The sequence below is a fragment of the Lates calcarifer genome, linkage group LG11 (assembly GCF_001640805.2).
Source record: "Lates calcarifer isolate ASB-BC8 linkage group LG11, TLL_Latcal_v3, whole genome shotgun sequence".
NCBI classification, from domain to species: domain Eukaryota; kingdom Metazoa; phylum Chordata; class Actinopteri; family Centropomidae; genus Lates; species Lates calcarifer.
In genome coordinates, this window is record NC_066843.1 from 17,183,744 (window position 1) to 17,205,664 (window position 21,921).

Below are 21,921 nucleotides of genomic sequence, written 5' to 3' on the forward strand. Positions count from 1 at the left end.
CATTTACTCGAGTGTTTTCTCTCCAGCCTCGGCCATTTCTTCCTTTTCTTTCTTTGGTTCTTGCGCTGCCACTCAGATTGATTCCGCTTTTTTAATTTCACAGCATAATCCAATAAACTTTATTGTTATTGCTGCAATTAACATTTAAGCTCGGCAGTGTAAAAAATGAGACATCTGTCACGGTTGGCGTGAGTCACGTGGCTTCGGTCACGGCTTCATGGTCGGTTAGCGTTCCCTCCCCTGGAGGAGCTCGGCAGTTTTGTGAGCAGCTCTCCCCCGGCTACCTGCTCCTCCAGGTCCCACCTGCAACACTGAAACAAATTAATTATATCGATTTAAAAAGCCTCTAATGACTTTAGAACAGTAAATGTATTAGAGGTTTAATCACCTCTCTTTTCACAGCCCTCACATCGCATCATGGCTGCGTTCATTAGCATTTAGCACAGTATACTTACACCACACACAGGCAGTATTAAATTATAAGCTGTACAGAAAGTACTCTATATGCAGTTGTACATAGGGGGCAGGTTGTTATTTGTTGATTTCCTGCCTCTCTGTATAGATTTTGTTGTGATCCCCTGGTGGATTGAACATTCTTAGGAGCCCTCAGGCCACAGTTATTGCTATTCACACATCCTGCCCAAATAATCAGCTACTGTAGCACTGGGCCGGCAACAATCTGCCAACTGTTACATTATGTGGGCATGTGGAGTGGACAAAACCTGCTGCTGAATATGAAGCAGCAGTCCCTTTGTTAAATGTCCGAGATTTGATGCACTACAGTAATAACTTGTTCCTGGTCGTTGTTGTTGCTTGTTTGTGTGTATATTGAATTTGTGTGTGTGTGAGAGAGAAAGAGCTTAAAAACTGCACAAATATTCATTCTGACCTTGCCCTCTAACACCTATCATTGCTCAATTCAACACAATCTTGGCATCTATAAACATGGAAACCTAATGGAAAGATTGTTCAAAGATTAAGGTGGATGCTTGTGGAAATTCAGACCAAGACAGGAAGACGTCATAGATCTCACAGGAGGGAAGATCAGTGACAGATTCAGCAACAGGTGCGGTGTAATCAGGACAATGAAAGAAGAAAAACAAAAGAGCTGAAGTGATGACAAATTATATAAAAAGGCAGATGGAAAAAAGAAACAGATGAGACCGATAAGCACCAGATAAACATTGAAAGATGGTTGTAAGTGACCCCCCCCCCCCCAACTAAAATACCACACAGGTGGGTGTATTTGTCTGCCTCAAGATTCCCATCCAAATCCCATATTTCTTGAATACTGTTGAGTCATATTTTTATTTACAGTATGTTAACCTCTCTTGGTTTTAACCAGTGTCAGGCTTTACATACTTGGCTGTTAACAGACTGTGAAATTGAAAGAAGTAATAACATTATCTATAAAACCGGAATGAGGGATGAAGGCCTTTTTGCTGCATTGCAGGCACTGCCGATGTAGCTAATTAACTACCAGAAACGAGTGGCTAGGGAAAGGAGGACCGAGGGTCAACGAGTCATATTAGTGGATAAAAGGAGGAGGATGGGGCAGAGTCATAGCTTAACCAGGAGAGGGTTTGACAGCTGCCTGACCTCTAACCTCTTGGCAGAGTCCTGACCTCTGCAATGGCAAGAAGCATGGAGGTCAGCTGATCTTTGATCTTTAACGGTGGAAAGCATCCCTTTATACCCATAGCCATCTACAGACATCCAGAAAAACTGAGTGAAATCATTGTTTGGAATTGATCTGATCCTTTACCGTCCCCATCTGTCATGCCTGCTTTGCTCTCCTCTGTACATCCATTTTTATCTGAATATTGTATCGTACATCACTGAATGCAAATGGGGCAGTTTATCTTTCTGTCACTGAAATGCTCAGCTATTGTCTCCTTGGCTTGGCCTTTCTCTTCAGAAGGGATTGTGCTGTGGCCGGTGGAGCCGAGGGGTAGCGGAACTGAGGTGTTTAATAACTGCCGGAGGATATTGTTCAGCTGAATTCTAATCACATTGATTAAAGGTATTGACCAGTGGGACTCAGGGGTTTTACTGCCTCTTTGCCTTTATCAATCATCCACCATCCAGCTACACTATCCCCTCTGAATCTTCATGCTGTATACCCACTTGCACTGTCTCACTTTATCTCACACTGGCTAATATATCACATTACTGTAAATGTCTGTAAATTACATGTACATCTGTTTTTATTGACTATATACTGTATTTATTGGGAAAGGTATTGACAGCATCAGCAAAAAGAGCTGTTTTCACTTCATCTAGGTTCTGAAGGTTCTAAATAGCAGGGTCATCAATGTAAATGTATATCTACTGTTTTTGTCAACTTGGAATACAATAACAGTGAATAATAAGAGTTTAATTCACCAACTGTTCAGTTGTTAATGCGGCCTTCTGCCTGTGTTTCCCCCACACAGGGCATCTACAGCTGTATCCACGGGGTGCAGATTGAGGAGAAGAGCAGCTCAGCGCTGAATTCCCCGTCAGCCACCATGAACAACACCCATTCCAACATTATGCGCCTCTTACGCACTGCCAAGAACATGGCCTCCCTGTCCGGGGTGAACGGCTCACCACACAGCGCTCTGGACTTCATCCGTCGTGAGTCCTCCGTCTACGACATCTCTGAACACCGGCGCAGCTTGGCGGGCCACTCTGACTGCAAGCCTCCTTACCTACCAGAAGACAACATGTTCAGCGACTACATCAGTGAGGTGGAGAGGACGTTTGGCAACCTCCACCTTAAAGACAGTAATCTGTACCAGGACCACTACCTGCACCACCATGGCTCAACGCTAGGGCTCAGTGGACCTCCTCCCAACAGACCCCATAGTTTGGGCAGTGCTAGTTCTCTGGAGGGCGGCATGTTCGACTGTGACAGCCTGGGCGGAGGGGTGGCTCCTATTTTCACCACCCAGCCCTGCTCAGCACTGACCCACAGGAATATGAGCAAGTTTGACCTGCTGTCTGGACAGACACCTCCCCCAAGCCAGGGCTTCAAGGGAGGCCTACCAGACCTGTATGGGAAGTTCTCCTTTAAAGGAGGTGCCTCCAGTTCCACCTACATCCCTGGGCATAGCTATTGCGGAGGGAGAGGAGATGACGATGGGAATATACGTTCTGACGTTTCTGACATTTCCACGCACACGGTAACTTACGGAAACCTGGAGGGCAATGCCAAGAAGCGCAAACAGTACCGTGACAGCCTGAAAAAGAGGCCGGCCTCTGCCAAGTCCAGACGGGAGCTGGACGAGATTGAGCTGGGCTACAGGAGGAAACCCTATCACATCAGCCACCACCACTACCACGGCCACCGCTCTGCCTCCCCACCACTTTTGCCCTCTGAACGCAAGAGAGGAGGAGGAGGTGGAGGAGGAAACAACGATGGGAGCTCCTATCTCTTCAGAGAAAAGGAGAGCGTTAGGGATTTTTATTTGGACCAGTTTCGGCCCAAAGAGGGCGTCCCTCAGTGGGAGCATGTGGACCTGACAGAGGGCCCTGGGAACAGAGACGGGGGTGTGGGAGCCTGCACCTCCCTGGTTCCAGTGGATGACTTTCTTAAGAGCAAACCCAAAAAGTCAGATTCAAAGAGTGGGGGAGGATCTGGGTTGGCAGGGGGAGAATGGGAGTGCAGGAACTGTCGGGCTAGCGGGGGAGGAGGGGGCAAGCAGATGTCCATGCACGGAGGAGGGGGCGGTGGTGGGTATGGTGGTGGTATGAGCTGCGGGTCCTCAGGAGGCGGAGGAAACAGCCGCCCCAGCTCTGCAACCTGCATGCGCTGCGAGGGCTGTAAAAAGACAGGAAACCTCTATGATATCAGCGAGGACAACAACCACCTCTTGGAACAGATGGGGGGAGGCAAAGGCGGGGGAGGAGGAGGTATGGGCGCAGGCCCTCAGTCTCAATCTCAGGCCCAGCAGAGGAGGAAGGGTGGAGGATTCGGCAAGCCACTTAGGCGGCAGCACTCGTATGACACATTTGTTGACCTTCAGAAAGAGGAGGCAGGTGGGATGGGAAGTTTGATGGGGGGTCTAGGAGGAGGCGGAGGGATGAGTGGTGCAGGTATGGGAGGGATGCTGCCCCCACCCAGGAGTGTTAGCTTGAAGGAGAAAGAACGCTACATGGAGGGCACCAGCCCCTTCGCACACATATTTGAGCGCCACGGGGGCTCGGAGAGAGAAAGGGAAAGAGACAGGGACCCATTGTTTTATGGAGGTGAGGGCCGGAAAGGACCCGGTTCACCATTTGGCCTGTTTAGAGGCGGAGAGGGCCTCCACCGCCGCTCCATCGGAGAGAGAGACATGAGAGACAGGGACAGGATGGAAGGAGGAGGAGCAGCGTTCTCTTTATCCAAATCTCTTTACCCTGACCGGGTAAACCAAAACCCCTTTATACCCACCTTTGGGGATGACCAGTGTCTGATGCATGGAGCCAAACAATATTACATGAAAAAGCAACAGCAGCAGCAACAAGTTGCCAAAAACAGCCGAAGTGACTTCAGGGGCCAGATGAGCACGACGTCATATCTGCCAGCGTCTGCCACGGCTGGGGTGATGTCTAACGTAGCCCCCCGGTTCCCAAAAGAGCTCAGCCTAGGTGGGATGAACCACCACGGCTCCATGCTGGGGGTTGGCCCCCCACGTCCCTTCAATGGAAGCAATGGCCATGTGTACGAGAAACTCTCCAGCATTGAGTCTGACGTGTGAGAGAAAAAGGTGGAGGAGCAGCGGACAATGGCAAGGGAGAAGGAGGAGAGGAGTAGAGGCACGCAGTGTTAGGAGATCAGGGATGATTTTAAAGACGCTGTCCACACACTGCAAACCTAGCCCATACTGAGACAGAAAGATGAGAGACAGAGGAGGAAAGACTGAAAGGTAGAGACTGTGAAATAGAAAAATAAGATAAAGGGAAAAATGGAAAAATCTTGATTTTTTTTTTTTCAAGAAAATCTGGGTTAAAAAAATCAGGACACCCTGAGGAGGTGTTGGATGTTAACCCTCTCTCAGAAATGGCCAAAGCTACTCTACTTTTATGTCCAAACACAGTCAATTAACATTCCCCTCAACCTCACAAGCGCACTCGACTCAAGTCCATCATTTCATCTACCAGTGAGGCAGAAGTCGATGTACTTGGTTATTATCGCAAAGAGACGACACCTCATCTTAGTTTGATATTGGACGTGTGAGCCTGGTGCGATTTGATGGCTGTCTGAGAGCTCCCGCTGAGTGCTTATGAGGAAAGACTGCGAGAGCGGAGAGAGAAGCGAACTGCCCATCTGCCCCTGTGTCACCACAGAAAGGAGACATTGTCACGTTTACCAGAGCCGCGACACAGGAGATGACTAGTGCTTCTCTCTCTTTCTCTCTCTCTCTCTCCCTCTCTCTCACTCTCTCTCTGGAAGGAGACAGCCCGGCCTGTCCATCTCTCTCTCTCTCTCCGCCCTGCACTCGCCCCACTCCTCTGTTCTCCCTCTCTCCTCTTTTCCCTCAGCCCCCGCTCCTCCTCCTCCTCATCCCTGACGCCAAAAGAGCCGATCTTGTTTGCTATGAGAAATACAATCATGAATGATAATAAGATATTCTTATAGAAAAAAACAGGGTATAAGAACAACAATAATATTGATAACATTGTGAATAACAAAGATGTTAGTATTGATTATGATAACACAGCTTATGATATCACTAAGTTTTTCTTGTTTTATGTTCTGTTGGTAGAATATTTCACTACTGTTTTGGTATCTGTAGTTGCATCTTGTCTGCCCCTGGTGGCAGCAGGAAGGTTGTTCTTAGTTCAACCAACAAGCCAGAAAGACTGAGTCTTTAACTCCTGTTTTTCTGTTTTCTGTAGAATATTTTACTCCATGCTCATTCATTTCTTTGCTCCTCGTGGAAAAACAGGATCTTGAAGACACGTTTAGAGCTTACAGATCCTTACTTGATGTTCCAAGACATTACAAATCAAGTGCACACACACTTAACAGTTCTTGTCGGTCTGAACTTGTGTTACTGTGAACAACACGTTTCGTCAGGAGCCGAAGATACTGAGAGGAAGGACGTGCCTTAATGGTCTCCAGTGGATGTGTCCTCCAGTTCCCACGCGGTCCTCGACGCAGCAGCGACTGGACGGACCGGCGTGCTTTTGAGGCTGCTGCGGCGTCGTCTTTCATGAGCCCAAACTGCTTGTAAACATTTACAGCAGGCTTGCTGCCACTGGTGGTTTAGCTACAAGACGCCGTTGGAGATGTTTTATAACTTCGTAAAATAATTTCATATGTCAAGTACGGGCAGCGCTTTATGAGGCAGTTGTATTCAGGATGTCCCACTGTCACGGATAGACCGATGCGTCTCACTTCACAACACGGCAGCCTTTAGAACACTTCTTTTATTCAGGTTACATAACAACAGTCACCAGGCACTTACTTTTTTGGGCCTCTCACTAGTATCTTGTAGAAGGCATTACTTTTCACTCACGTAAGCAGTCTGAGAGGCGCACGGAGAGAGCTTTGTTCGGACAATATATGCACTGTCGTTTATGTAGGCGAAATGCTACAAAATGTGTAGGAGAAGTGTTGTTGCCCCCTGACAATGATGCTGATAAAAGCTTGAGCTGAGGAGGATGTCTATTTGAGAGAGGCCTCTTCAACACTGACCGAGGCGTCGGGAAGGCGGCCATCTTGTGAAAGCTTTCAGGCTTTTTACTTTGACTAATGTAGATAATCTTTCTAGCTGGAGAGGCCTCATTTATTGCACAGGACCTTTTACTCAGTGTAGGTTCAGGCACTCAGTAGACATGCCTTATCATCCCATCACCCCCGCCCCCAATCCCCGAGCTGTCTGATGATGACTCATCATATTACTGTACAGAATAAGGAAGCCGCTATTAGTTATTTAAAGGTTTGATCTTCGATTAGCTGGCGGTGTCAGAAGTTCAAGGGCTGCAGGAGATTGCGCAGGAGTGCCGGCCTGAGATTGGAGCTGCTGGAGTGTGTAAGAGTGCGAATCTTTGTCAGTGCGTACTTCTATCTTATACCCTGATCTAAATGCACCAATGTAATAGGTTGGTGTGTGTGTGTGTGTGTGTGTGTGTGTGTGTGTGTGTGTGTGTGTGTGTGTGTGTGTGTGGAGGGAAGCAAATCACGATTGAATGATAACAGCTGTTTTTCTCCCCCCACTAACCTGCTGATAACTATTCATAAATTCAACAGCCTCTGTTAACACTGTCAAAGTGAGACTGATCGAGTTCGCCTTAAATCAAAAATTCATCCCCCGCTCCCCCCCCCTTCCCACCCCCACCCCAAATAAATGACTCTCCCAATAAAAACATTGGGATCTCTGGAATTTTTATACGCACACATTTTTGAAAGTTCAGGTCAACCATTATCAGCAAGAAGAAGGTAAAAGAATGAGACAGGAGAACAAGGGAAAATGGCGAGGAAATAAGAAAGAGCAGAAGCAGGATTGGGGCTGAGCATCAATCAGTGTCAGCATTAGTATGTTCAATCTTTTCCTTGTAAATAATATATTTAAAACTCTTTTCACTTTGTACAGTAAACAGACAGACAGGATGTAACTTTCAATATGTTTTACAGCAATTTAAGAAATAAACAAAACAATAATAAAAATTCATAAAAAACAAAAAATACATGAACAAAAATATGCAAAATATAGTTAAGACACAAATATTACTAATCATAAGTGATATAATTGAACCTCTTTTTCTTTCAATCTCATGTTTACTTAATTATAATAGTTTACCAATCAGTATACTGATTATGTTAAGAATTATGCTTTTTTCTTATTTTCACTAAAGTGTTGGAAATCGAGGATAATTTATTGTAGGTGTAGACGTTTGGTGATTAAAGGGGAAAGTTTAGTTTTAGGAGTCTTTGCTAAGTTTCCCTCGAATTGTGTTAGATTCTCTCTTTTTAAGGTAAGCTCTTCTTCATGCTTTTTGAGATAAATTCAATTATCTACACATTTATGTAATACAATATTACATGTATACATAGATGATATTTGCATATAGAGGCAGTATATTGTGATCCTTCATTTTTAAGCAGCAATCCTTGTTAAAATCTTACAAGACATTTGTGTTTTTGTTGCCCGTTTTTTTGACCTGGGCTCTAATGGTGATTGCACACAGAATTTAGAGCCATCGTCGGCCCGGCCTATCCTGTTCCCTCTCTATGTTTGGGATAGACATCACTGTGGTAAAGGAAGATATATATATATATATAAATATATATACACACACACGCACACACATATATGCACACACATGTGTAAACACATGTACACCCACAAATGCTCACTGGAGATTTGCCAGTGTTGATGTTGTTAATATTGCTGAGGGTTTCAGCACAGGAACGAGTGTAGTTTCATCTTATTGAGAATCCATTTGAAGCTGAAATGCATTTGTGCAACCCCTTATTAAAAGGTGAAACATTTGCTCTGTCATGTTTCATTTCGTTTTGCTTCAGGGGAACCAACTGTTGTTGCTAGATTTTAGCTCACATATTACTAAACTGTGTTATTTGACAGCTGAAAACACTTAAATGCTTTGGATTCTAATTTATTTTGTGCAACTTAGTGCACTGCTTGTTTCTTCGTACGAGACGAGAAATATAATTTGTAATTTGTTGTGTACATATGCAATTTTGTCCCCATGCAGTCAGAAATTATTTCCCTTGCTCTTCTTCTGTGTGTTACTGATTCCAATAAGTCTCTATAATCTTCTCTCCAGCCCTGAGAGAAGAAATTCATCTCTCTTCTGTTTTTCTTCTCAACCGCTTTCATGTCCACAGGGTTGATTGAAAAGTGAAAAATGTATCCGTGTGCACATAAACTCTGTTAGGTTTGCATATTTTTCACACAAGCCACCACGTTTATTCTCCTCATTTGCAATAAACAGCATGACCAAACAGAAAATGCTCTTACTGTACACTGTACGTGCCAATACATCACTTCCTGTTGTGTTTTCATGCATTGGGAAGGCTAGCTAGTTCCAGTTTAGAGCTACTGAGCACCTGACACTGTCGGTAAACATGCTATCATCAGGCCTTTACCACCTCCAGCTGCTCTGCTCTGCAGCCGGCGTGCGCAGGTCAGTCAGCGATGCTGACTAAGCAAGGCTCGTCAGAAGTCTTTATTTCCCTCAAGGCCAAATTGGTCCCAGCCTCCCTTCTCTGCACACAAGCATGCCACAACACATCTATTCAAACGGTTCATGTAGAGCAAATCACTGTGCCACTTTTTTTTTCTTTTTTCTTTTTTAAACAACACAAGTGTGTGGCAAGTGGCCGTGGCAAGTTAGTGGGCTGGAACATCTTGAAGGTGGAGGATTAAATATCACCTCAGCTGACATGTGCTTTTCTGTCAGGAGCTATTGACAATATGGGACCAAATAACAGCAGGACATGGTCAGCTGCAGGGATCAATTAATGTACTGGTTAAACTGACTAGTGAAAATGTATTTTTGTGCTTTGGAGGAAAGGTATTTGACATGTTTGTTTCACAACAGCATTTCTAACATTCATGGTGACTTGAGATGTAATGTTAATTCTTATCAGTCACTTGTGTGATTTAATCTCATGCAGACAGGAAGAATTATACTGTGAATTTGATTGATTTATTGTGAAGGTCCATGTAATTTAGCAGCTTATTCACCCTAATTCATTACAGAACTTGAACTAATATTTAAAAATTCTTTCTCTGTGTATGCGTATTAACATGTATTGATATTGCTTTACATTGATGCATACAATTTTTTTTATTAAATTGTGTACAGTTTTGTTTGTTTGTTAATATTGCTGTTTTCCATCTTTATCATTCATAACTGGAGTGGATTGCTTTAGCTGGATGAATTAATGATAACGTGACATAAGGGGTTGCTCCTAAATGTATTTCACAGGGTGAACAGGTTTATGAAAACACATCTTCACTGAAACTACATAACCTGATTAAATTTACTGTGGGTTGACAAAAAATGTAACATATGAATAGTATCAATTGTATACATAATGATATACATAATATTATTCTTGGCCATTCTTTTCTCTTTTTGTGGCCCTTTTCTTTGAAATAATACCAAAATTTTTACACCATACAAACAGAAAACCACACAAAAACAAATAATTGTACAGGTTGTGTAAATACTGAATATTGGGGAAAACATTTACCTTCTTTTTTTGTATGGAAACGATCAAAGTAATCTCAATAACAAAATTAACCATGTCATGACAAAATTGCAAAAAAACATCATTAAGGTACTTCTAATAAGGATAATACTGATATCTACAATTATAAGTGCTCAAATAAGACTATTCTTTCTCTTTGTACATGATGAACAAAATGAAGTGTTGAGTATTAATAATAAAAAACTATAAGTTTCACGCATATGGCATACAGAGTCTTTTTAAGCTTTCTTCTGCTTACCTCTGAATTTTGAATCATTGATACACACATGCACACACTCTGTTGACTGGTTTCATTTGGCTGGTGTGTTGATGTGCCAGAGAAGTTCCCCACTTCTTGCATCACTTGTGCATGTCTCTCACGTCTCAGCAGTTTTGACTGAGTCTGTCTGCTCACTGTAGTGAACACACACAGACAGACTGTCTGGTTCTCTACCTCCTTTCTTTAGACTCCTTCTCCCTGAATACACACACACACACTTTCATAGAGTCTTTCTCCTCTCTCTCTCCCTTTCTTTCACAAACACGTCCATTGTCCTGCTCCCAAATACATGATCTTTCTGTCACATGCGAGCTGGCTCTCTCTCTCCTGGCTGGCAGGAATTCCTGGGAGAGGAGGAGAGGAGAGGTCTGCCTGAGAAACCAGGGCCATATGGCGACTGTATGGTGGAATGGTTGGGTCTGGGTCTGTCCCCTCTACAACTCACACTGCTGCTGGCGCTCCGCACGGCCTCGTCTGATGCCATCCAGCCCCCTCAGGGTCCTCTCAGGCTGCTCTCTTTCAGGCTGCTCTCCCCTCTCTCTCCCCCCAGCCTCACCCCTCACACTCAATTGCTGCTCCTGCTGGACTGTGCAGCAGTACAGCGGACCTTCCTGAGACCTCGTCAAGTAAGATATCCCATTATACTTTTCTTCTCCTGTGCCCTCGAGCACAGCTGTTGTGTGTTGTGAAATTGAAAAAGAGGTTCAGGCTGAAATGGTCCCGTTTCAGTTCACCTATGAGACAGCACAAACCGATCTGTAACACTATAATGCACTCTTTTTTTCACCTTTATTTATCAGTGTGAGATTGAGGATGTCTTTCACAATGCATAATGATTATCTGAGGTCAGGGAAGCGGGACAGGTTGGAAAATCAGGATGATGGAAGTAAATGAAGAAAACCCTCCCTTGTCTAAGCAATAGCCATCAAACTGTCATTGAGAAGGGCATTTATCTTCCAGCAGTCTCCATTGCTCTTCAGCTTATATTCAGTTATATTGTGCTTGTACTGAGCAGGTCCCTTGTGCAAATGCATTTAAATGAATGAATAATAAGCAGGGCATTCTGTAAGAGGAGGATACGGGCAAAACATCCCACAGGAAATCAAAGCTAAAATCATGTGCGTTTAGCTAGGCTACTAATGTCAGGAGATGTAGAAAGTCTTTTTCATGCAGGATTCATGGTTGTAGTTGTACAAACACCAAGTTAGCTGAATTTGAATTATAATACCTTGTGGAGATGGAGAGCAAAATTCAATATGCTAAGTCTTATTGTAGGCGTTTGTGATTATCTGCTCTCATGATGCTGTTTTTTTGACCTCTCACATCAACGCCTCAAATCCAGAAAAAAACTGCTATATAGTTGTTTCACTGTTGTTCTGAGTTGAGCCTGTGCAGGTTGTAAATTTTACATTTTGGCATTTTAACAAGCACATCTTATCTGGAGTGACTTAAAGATGCATTAGGATTTATACTGCCCCATAGCACAAAATGACCACAATATATCTACAGGGGTTTGATAGGGTTGTTGATCAATACCAATGACTCGACAATTACTTTGCCAGGTACAGCACAGAGACTTTCAGCACTCCCTTTCCTGTCCATTTCCCCACCCACTCCCCACCACTGGCATCAGAGGTGGAGGATGGGTGCTATGCATGAGTAAATGCAGCACCATGAACACATTTTGTGCTCAAGCCAAAAAAGCAAAGCAAGTGTTATTTTGCTTCGTGATACATCAGCTCTTCACTCATTGTGTCTGTGGCATTTCTGTCCTGATTAGATAGTTCTCTGTCTTTCAAGTGCAAGAATAAGATTAATGCTTCTTAATTCTGTCAATGTCAAATTCTGACGCAGACCTGTCAATGCAAATTCCTGGTTGAAAGTTAGATTGTACTAAAGTTGGAAAAGCAGACATTCCCAAGTTAAAATCAGCTGCTGTGAACACTTTGAGCGAGAATATATCAATTCAGTAAAGTCATACCTCAAGATGACAGACACCTCATGGTAGCTCTAGAAGAAAAGTCAAGGGATCAATAAAATCATTAGGGCACATTCTCTGAGAACCATCAATATCAAATTTTCCAAAACTGTACAAAATTTTGATCCAGTCCACCTCGTAGATGTTAAGATTTTTCAAAGTACAAGTGAAGACTTTGACCTGCTAGTGGTATAAGAGCACAAGTTAAGGCTATCACCAAAGTCATTAGGGTTCATCCTCTGGGAACCTTGTATGCCTGTAATATAGTAACTGAGACATTTCACTAAAAACCAAAAATGTCAACCTGCTATGGCAGTGGAGGAAGAGCAGGGGGATCACAAGTGTTCATCCTCACGTCTGTACAACATTTTACAGCGGTCCATCCAGAAGTTGTTGAGATATTTCAGCCTGAACCAAAGTGGTTGAATGAGCTGCATCCTTAGAGCTATGTTGCTAGCATGGCTGAAGAGATATAGGGGTTATAGAGAAGATTGAACCTGGGAGGAGGTTTTTTTAGAGATAGAAAGAGAGTGTGGGAGATGAGGAGAGTCACATTAGGGCCATCATCTCAGCTACCTCCCAAAATAGTGACAATGAGGTGAAGTGGCTAGACAGTGCAGCCTCTCCTCCCAGCACAGACTCTCACCTGTGCTCCCCACAGACACAGCTAGAAAATAGGTGCCTGCTAGGGAGCCTGACAAGAACAAAGTGAGTAAACACAGTCATGGACTGCAGCATTGAATGCTGCAAAACATGCTAGCAGTGAGGCCATGATGTACCTGCTAGACTTAGACTTATAATTGCAATAAATGATAAAACATTACTAACTGATTACCTTGGTATCCACTCCTGATGCTAACTCTCTGACCTACTCTCTTCCCTCCTGAACCTTTTGCCTGTACCTGCACGTAGCAGCCCATCAGTCCCCCACCCAGCTATGATGACACCCACCTCCCCATCCATCATCCTTGGAACAGCACACACCCCACCCCTCACTCCAAGCTCACATTAATTTTTCAGTCACACTGGCAAGCAAGAATTATTAAATTATTGATGGAGGGAGTGAGGTGTGAGGGGAAAAAAAGATTAGATCTATTAGTAAGATAGAATCACGTGTTAAGTTGCGCACCACCTCCACCTTTAACTGTGAACTATCAGTCAGTGCTACCCTTGCCTGTGTTTTTGTTACTGTGTAGGATTATCAGAATGAAATTGAGTTTTTTTTTTTCCCAGTTTGGAGAGCTGGACAGTCTGAGCACAATCCCGACATGTGCGTATCTTAAGGCTGAAGCCTTTGACAACTTCAACAGCCGCTCGGTTGTTGCTCAGCATTGCTCTCTCCCTCCTATTCTCCTATCTAATACCTGATACATCACCTGATAGTCTCTCCACCACTAAGACTTCCTTAAATTCTTCACTTTTGCTTCTCTCTTTAGCTCTCTTTATCCTGCTCTGACTCCCTCTCTCTCCAAGGCCCCCCCTATATTGTGCGTCAGCTTGAATTATTAGGATGGAGGGAGAAGTGTATGTGTGCATGGAGGGGGGTATCACACTAATAAAAGGAAGAGGGCCCCTTGAGTTATGGATGAGAGTTCACTGGATTATGGAGAATGAGAGAGAGAGAGAGAGGGAGCAGGATGGAGGGAGAAGAGGGGTAAAAAGGACAGATGACAATAGCAGAGGTGCTGCAGTACTGTAGTTCCACCCATAAAGCAAGCTTCTATTTCAGTGATACAGCTCACTTTATCCTTGAAACTTGTGACCTTAGAAGAGTCATTTGTTTGTAGAAAATTGCTCAGCTTTTTTGTGTGTGTCTGTGTCTCACCAATATCTACAGCACCACTCTGTCATTCTCTTGGCCTCTCTCATTTTTATCTCTCGCCTTTTCCTTCTCTTTCTGCTCTTGAAAAAGTATCTTCAAGTTCCTACATTTCAACAATTAACTGTTACCTAGCAACAAGATATATTATGTGAAAAACCAAAGAGGGGAAGAGTCTGAGGCAGCAATGAAATGTAAAGTATATAATTTACAGAACAGGTACACACCAATAATGCATTTTATTTAGTAATTGTGAGACAGAAGTTTTGGAAGATCTAACAAGAGCAGCTGATTTGTTTAATTTAATCTAATTCATGCATTCTGTATAATGGGAGGCAGATGCATTGTGTTTGACACACACATGTTCCTTGATATTTGATTTGGCTGGACACTGTGATTGTTCTGTGTGTATGTATGCATTGAGCTCCTTGTGGAGGAACATCAGGCACTGATTTCGCACAGTGGCCAGACAGCACACACCACAATTCATGATCTACGACAGTGGAGGGAAGCTGCATGTGATCAATACACACCACACAAAGCATATCGTAGCTTATGGGGATGGCAGTTTATTTTCATGATGCAGCATTCAAGCGGCCAGTAAATACTTGCTAAGAGTAAATACTGGAAATTGGCAAGCACTGAAGCACTCTTTTATTATGACCTCCAAATGTCCTACTTTTGCATTGGCAAACATCCATAATATCAAATGGTCACACAGGAAAGAACTTGCTTGTGAATTTTAGTTTGATTTGATTTGGGCTGAAGTTCACAAATTCACATAATTAGATCTGAGTGGCAATACTTTAAAGTCAGAGTCTGACGTTTTGGGAAATACTTATTTGCTTTTTTGCCGAGAGTAGGTGAGAACATTGATAGTCTACCATTTTCATGATTGGCCACTTTGGGGCAGCAGAAATAGTGATCTTGTGTGGTCGCTTATTTACACATCCAGCTATTATAGAGTATCACTGGGATTTATATGGAGTTGTATCTCTGGTACCTGACGATTAAATCCAATATTCACTCTCTTATAGCTCTGTTTTTGGTCTCTTCCAACCCCAGATGGAAATGTATGGCTCTTTAGACGCTAACTAGTTGCGTCTGTCTGCCACTTGGTAATGAGCAGGCAGTGTACTTCTAGAGCTTTTTCTCTGAAAACAGCTGCCTGTTGCAGTAGAAAGTGACCCCTTTTACACTGTCGTATTTTTTTCATACAGTCACTGATAAATTGTTATCATAAAAATATGGATTATAGTTGCTTTAACTTATACACTGACTGTGTATCAGTCACCAGCAGTAAGCTTTCTTAGCACAAAGGAAATAATTCATTTTAAGATATGTATATACAATTTCATAACTCTAACCTAACCATTGGTGATCAAGTTGTCCATCCAGAGGGGGTTGCACTGTGGTAGAATAGCCCTGCTGGCTTAAATGCATACCATGTAACCACAACATCCTTTTCTCAGATTTGTAGGACTAAATATCCTTCAATCACCTACAGTCATCAGAAAATAAAATCTATATATATCTAAACATCCTCCAGAAGGACCACACAATATTCCTTTCGGGTAGTTAATCACTGTCATACATGCTGGACATTATGCTTTTCAAATCAAATCACCTGTAGTGAAACAAGTATTTAACACAGTTTAGCACAAATTGTTACTGTTCTCTAGCACAGGAATGATTCAGAGTTAACAAAGCACATGTGTGCAGACAAAATGACAGGTGTGCCGACATGATGAGGATGAATAATCACGAATGAGACCGAATAACTCACGAATCAAAATTTTGTGATGGGAGGAGAGAGAGAGATGGATGGAGAGCGGAAAGATGCATGGAGATAAAGAGAGGGACAGATGGAGTGACAGGACAGGAACAAGTGAGAGAACGCTGCTATGGCAAAAGACAGAAGGTGAAAAGGAAGTGCTGAGGAGAAAGGGTTAAAGAGGAGAGGGGAGAGAGATGGTTGCCTCGGCAACAGCAGCCAGCGTTTTTCCCTCTTTCTTTATCAATCCCTCTTGCACACACACATGTACACATGTATACACATGTTCTCTCCGTCTTCTCCTCCTCTCCCTCCTTCATCTCTTCTGTGGCACAGAGTTAAAGTTTTTCAGGCGTATGTTAACGTGCTGCTCTTCCTGGAACAGATTTCTTCAAAGGATCATGTGTTTGTCTGATGCTGTGGCAGCACTCGGAAGCACAGGATGTACTTTGAAATGAATGCCGTTGTACAGTCAGCTCAAGCAATGAGTTTAATCATCATATCATATCATATCATATCATATCATATCATATCATCACGCCTAGTGCTATTGGTGTTCATCCAGGATTATTATTAGTGCTATCACTATTAATTCCATACTTATGTCAGCACTTTAAACATGCATTTTAATATTGTGTTATTGTTATATATCTTTATAGATGTAATCCACACAGAAATTCAATTTATTTAATGTCACCTATGCAGAAGTGTGTTATTGCTGCTCTGTTGCTCTCCTGCTGCGATTAAATTAAATGCTAAATTAAATGTACAGTCACCACAAGGTGCAATGAATAATAAGACAATAATAACACTTTATTGATGGTGCTTTAGGTTGCGATATGCTGACAACTCTCTTTTCCAGTGTAACATTTAATAGTCCGGTTTCCTCAGAGAAGTGTATTACAGTATGTGCACTATATTTTTTCTTTCCAACTTACACTGCGACACATATATTCATTCATGTATACATCATGACACAATGTCATGTTTAAACATTTAAGTAAGTATCATATTGCAATTGTGAGCTGCACACAGCCTGTCAGCTTTCACTCTACTAACTCCTGTTGTGTATCAACCTGCTCAGTTTTCCTGACCAAACCCTGTCATGCGTGTATCTGTATGGCACATCCCCACATGACAGCCGCCACAGGGGAGGAGGAGATCCAGTGTCTAAGGTCAGTGTCGCATCACACGTGGAGTGTGCGAAAGCCTGTGTGTTGTGACTGTGAGTGACGAGCGTGTGTGGGCGTGTGTGTGTTTTCTTTGTGTTCTGCATGCATGACATGTACAGTATATGTAGGATGTTATATAGGCTTGTGTGACAAGTGAGTATGTGGCATCTCCAACATACCGGTGTAAATGTATGTGACGTGTGTAAGGTCATGTAACGTGCACACATTTTCAGTTTTTTTTTTTTTTTTTTGGCATGCACACCCTGTGTGTGTGACAGAGACATAGATCACTGGAGGGAGAGCAGCGCGGACCCCCAAGGAAGAGTGGAGTAATAAAGCACAGAGGCCCGCTGCGAGTCACAAGGACAGAACAGAGATGATGATGGCACCATCAAATTTAATGGGCTGCAGGAGAAAAGGTGGGTGAGAGTCGAAGAAGAGAGAACTGGGGGAGCTGCTGAGGGGGGAGGGACCATGAGCTGTGGAGGCAAAGCAAAGGCGACACTCAAGACAAACTGGCTTAATTGGGGCAATCACTCTCCTCCACTTCACATTCTGTAGTACGGCTGATTTGAATTATGATCTCAATATGTCTCTGAGAACCTTGGCTCCATGACTCACCTCTCCCACTCAGAACCCCCCCCCCCCCCCAGCCACCCCACCCCCAACACTCAACATGATCCACCTCTAAAACCCTTGGATCAACTTGTTACCTGGCACTCGAGGCTTTGCACGCTCTCAGTTCTGCTGCTGCTTGGGATGCTGATGCCGAAACCTAGCCAGCCTCTCCTCCTTCTCCTCTTCCTCCTCTTCCCCCTCTGCCTCTTTCACACTCTCCCACCCTCCCTCCATCCCTCCCGGTATCCGTAGTGATTGGAGGTAGGGTTCGGAGGTTGCTAGGAGACGGGGAGATTGTGGCAGCCGGCCTCAGTGCGAGAGAGAATTATGTGAGAGCGGTGAGGGACATTAGGAGAGAGCGCTCCCTGCTGGCCACTGCTGCTCATTGACACCTTCAATAACACTGATCAGTTCAGTGCCTCATGCCACCCCTCATCTTTGGTGAACAAGCAAAAGGATCACACAGAGGTGAGTGTGTATATGTTTGTATGTTTAAGTGGGACACAGCTATTTTAGATCTGGAGTGTATGTTTTTTTTGCAATTTGGTGACCAGATTTGGAAAATAGCATTTGTAAGATGGGAACAATCACTCTAATGGTGGTGGACAGAGCGAATACTGATTACGTCCCTTTGAGGAAAATACATCTTTGCATCATCAGTCCCTGTTAAGGTCACAGATTTAGAGTTGGAGCTGTTGCAAGTGTATTTCAGCTAGGCTACATCATGCTCTTTGATCTGTAAGAGTCTCACTGAAATTGTGAGAGGGGCACCACACCTAGTAACAATCAAAGTTCAAGATCTCATCTCTCCATGCACTCAGAATTATGTTTTCAAAGCTGTGCCCATTCTACTGATATAATACTTAATGTCCGTGGGACACTAATTGTGATATTGTAGGACACTGCGGATGAAGAAGGATCAAAGACTGTGAAATTGTACCAAAGCATAACTTTAGAAGCATACACTTCAAAGGGACTGATGGATAGGGATTTCAGACAAAATAGTATGAGGGCTATTTTTCATGCTGTAATGCAAGGCCAGATCCTGAGCAGCTGCATGTTTGTTGTATGACTCTGACTCCATGTGGTCATTGCAGAAACTGCAAATCACTGCTGCTTTTGGACATGTCATTGGTTGTTGCTGTGTGAACTGGATGCTGCAGGATGATAATATTGTCCTGGCTTGTGATACAAAATCAAAGGCAATCAAATTACATGGACATTGTCATAAATTAATTGTACTGTTTTTGTACACTCTTTTACATGTATATTCATTCTTATATGTATTTTTTTTTAAATGTTTGTAACATTTGACACCAGCACAAAAATAATATGCCATGTATTTTAAAGGTTCTCAATTTCTGCATTGTGAACCTATGTAATGATAAGTCCATACATTATTTTTGAATTTAATATGTGGCTTAAGCAGTCTCATTTGGGCAGATTATGTGAGTATCTTCCATCGTTAAAGTATTTTTTGTACTAAATTCCCCCTGAAGTGTTGCTGAGATGCAGTGGACAGACTGTAACACTGACTATGCCCACTCAAGCTTCATATTAACTTGAGATCAACTCTGGAATATATTTATGCACAGAGAGAGGACTGTAGATATTGTCCCTCATCACTTATAATGGAAGTGCATTAGAAAGGGATCTCTCTCTGAATAGGAGAAATAATTACAGCAAGTGAAACCTGCACCTGATTATTGTTCTGAGACTGACTTGAAAAACTGCGAACCTATCCCTTAAGTGCCATATGTTCCCCCAGTAGTGACTGTTCTGCTGTGTGAACAAGCGATTCTTATAAATGGTATCAAATCATCAGCACTCAAAATTGAGTCATTATTGGTTATTATATCCACAGGCATAATCAGTGACAGAAAGAATCTCCTAACCAGCCTCACACCTTCACATTAAAATGACTCTTAAGAGCTGATTGTATTCAGAGTGAGCAGTGAACACACAGTGCAGGCACTTATCCACTGTTCCTCTCTCCGTGCACTCAGGTTATAGAACTATGTTCCAGCTGAGTTTTAATTGCACATTCACTTGCTTGAGTGACATCTCACTCGCCTGCGTCTCAAGCCTGTGGACATTGCAGACCCTTTGTTCAAAACCCAACAGACAGATTCAACACATTGAAATTAATTCTATGTAAATGTTTGCACTGATGCAAAATGTCCTCTTTCAGTTTTGGCATGTCAAGGGCATTTTGGTGAGAGAGCTTACATATTCACTCTCAGTACTGACTGCAAATATTTGCTCAGATTCCTGTAAAAGTAGATGGTGTCAAAAATGGAAATGCAGACTTTGCTTTCTCATGCAAAAGCTCTTGTATAGTTTTCACAACTCTACCTGGCTGACTGGTGTTGGACTTCTTAAATATGAATGTCCGATACATAAAATAGTCAACATACTGTTTTTATATTTATTCAAGGATTTGTAAAATTTCCCTTCCTGTAGGCACAGAGTAAGCTGGAGAGGACACAAGTCGTGACACGGTTAACCATTAGCCACACAATACATTGCAGCCTTGGGATGTTCGCTGTAATGAAAATACAGTGAAATAAAATTGAACTTAAAAAAAAAATTTTCATCATTTTAAATGAAAAACTATTGCCAATGAATACAGGGCAATAAAACCAGCCAGGGTGCAGTTGAACTGTCTGCACACAGATGATTAAATCACGAAGGAGCTTGAGTCCTTTTGAGGCATAAAGCACAGATTTTCCACTGTATGCCGAAAATATCATTATTACATGAATACAATTTTCGACTGTCAGCACAGGCTTTCTCATTTTGAATTCTCATAGTTGACTTTAGGTTTGCACCTCTACAATTTAAAAACAAAACATATAAGCTAATTGCAAGATATATGCTTAAAGGACGTGCCACTGAGGGAGGGGAATCAGATTCATCTCTGTCAGCGCAACAGAGGAGAGAGGACGGTTGTGCGCGTACATAACTGTGTGTCACAAAGATGTTGAGGGCATCAAGTGTGTTCAAAACTGGTTGATTTCTTCACAACTGTGTGCTGTGAGCCTCCTCTGTAGAAGATTTGGTGACCTTGTCCATGATGGAGAGAGCTCTGTGTGTATCCCAGCAGGCGTTCCTGTTGATTGGACAAGCCTGGCCGGCTGACTCGGCGACCCAGAGTATCAACGCCCTTTATCTCGCCTCTCAGCTCTTTCAGTCGGACTTAGTGGTAACACAAGTACACAACTTGCTTGTAAGCAATTCGTGGTGGAAGATTTGTACCGACAAACAAAGAGCGTTTGTATAAAAACTGCACATGTAAAAAAGCAAATGTAGATATGTAGCCTAAAAATTATCCACAGTTAAGGCTCTGTGATGCAGTTGCTATGGCAACTATGATAGAAATAGACGTGTATCTGCAAGGGAATGAAATGTATTGAACTGTTGTTTAGAAACTGAGAGAGATTTTACTCTTGTGATTGACAGGGTTAAGTGAGTGACTGCATACAGATGTGTATGCTTGTGCGCTAACTATGTGTGTGTGTGTGTGTGTGTGTGTGTGTGCGTGTGCCTGCATCCATCTCAGATTGGATTTTTGTTACTGTGTGTGTGTTCTTGTATGTGCATGTGTGATTTCTATGTATGTATGTCATGGTGAATGTGTTTATGTGTGTGTGTGTGTGTGTGTGTGTGTGTGTGTGTGTCCGAACGCACATGTATGACACGCTGCAGTACATTAAAAGTGCAGCACCATGGATGGGGGGCATAGGGCACATCATTATGATGGTAGGAGAGTGTGAGTGGGTCTGCACTGCACTCACTGGCCCTGTGTGAGAGCAGATAAGCTCTGGCAGAGACAACACAATAAATTTAATGGGAAAAGGATTCTGTTTGTAGCACTTCCATTGTTGTTCTGGCCATGATGATGTTCTGAGCGTGTCGTGTCAAACATTAACCAGTGGCTAGATATTATGGTAATGATTTAAGTGGCTTTTCTTTGTGAGAAATATAAACAATAGAGCTGCACTGTGTGTGCATTTCAGCATTAAGAAAACATTATAAACTTAAAAAGCTTCATCCATTCCACCACAGGTCTTCCTCTAATGCAGGCA

At 42.9% G+C, this 21,921-nt stretch overlaps 1 protein-coding gene across 1 annotated transcript in view; it reads left to right on the forward strand.

Annotated features, from left to right (window-relative positions):
- Positions 1-10,408, forward strand: part of grin2ba (glutamate receptor, ionotropic, N-methyl D-aspartate 2B, genome duplicate a) — a 116,439-nt gene extending 106,031 nt beyond the window's left edge. Inside the window, exon 18 of the mRNA XM_051073699.1 lies at positions 2,436-10,408. Within this exon, the coding sequence (XP_050929656.1) occupies positions 2,436-4,724 (2,289 nt within the window). The 3' untranslated portion in view covers positions 4,725-10,408. The remainder of the gene's footprint in view (positions 1-2,435) is intronic.
- The last annotated feature ends 11,513 nt before the right edge of the window (positions 10,409-21,921 follow it).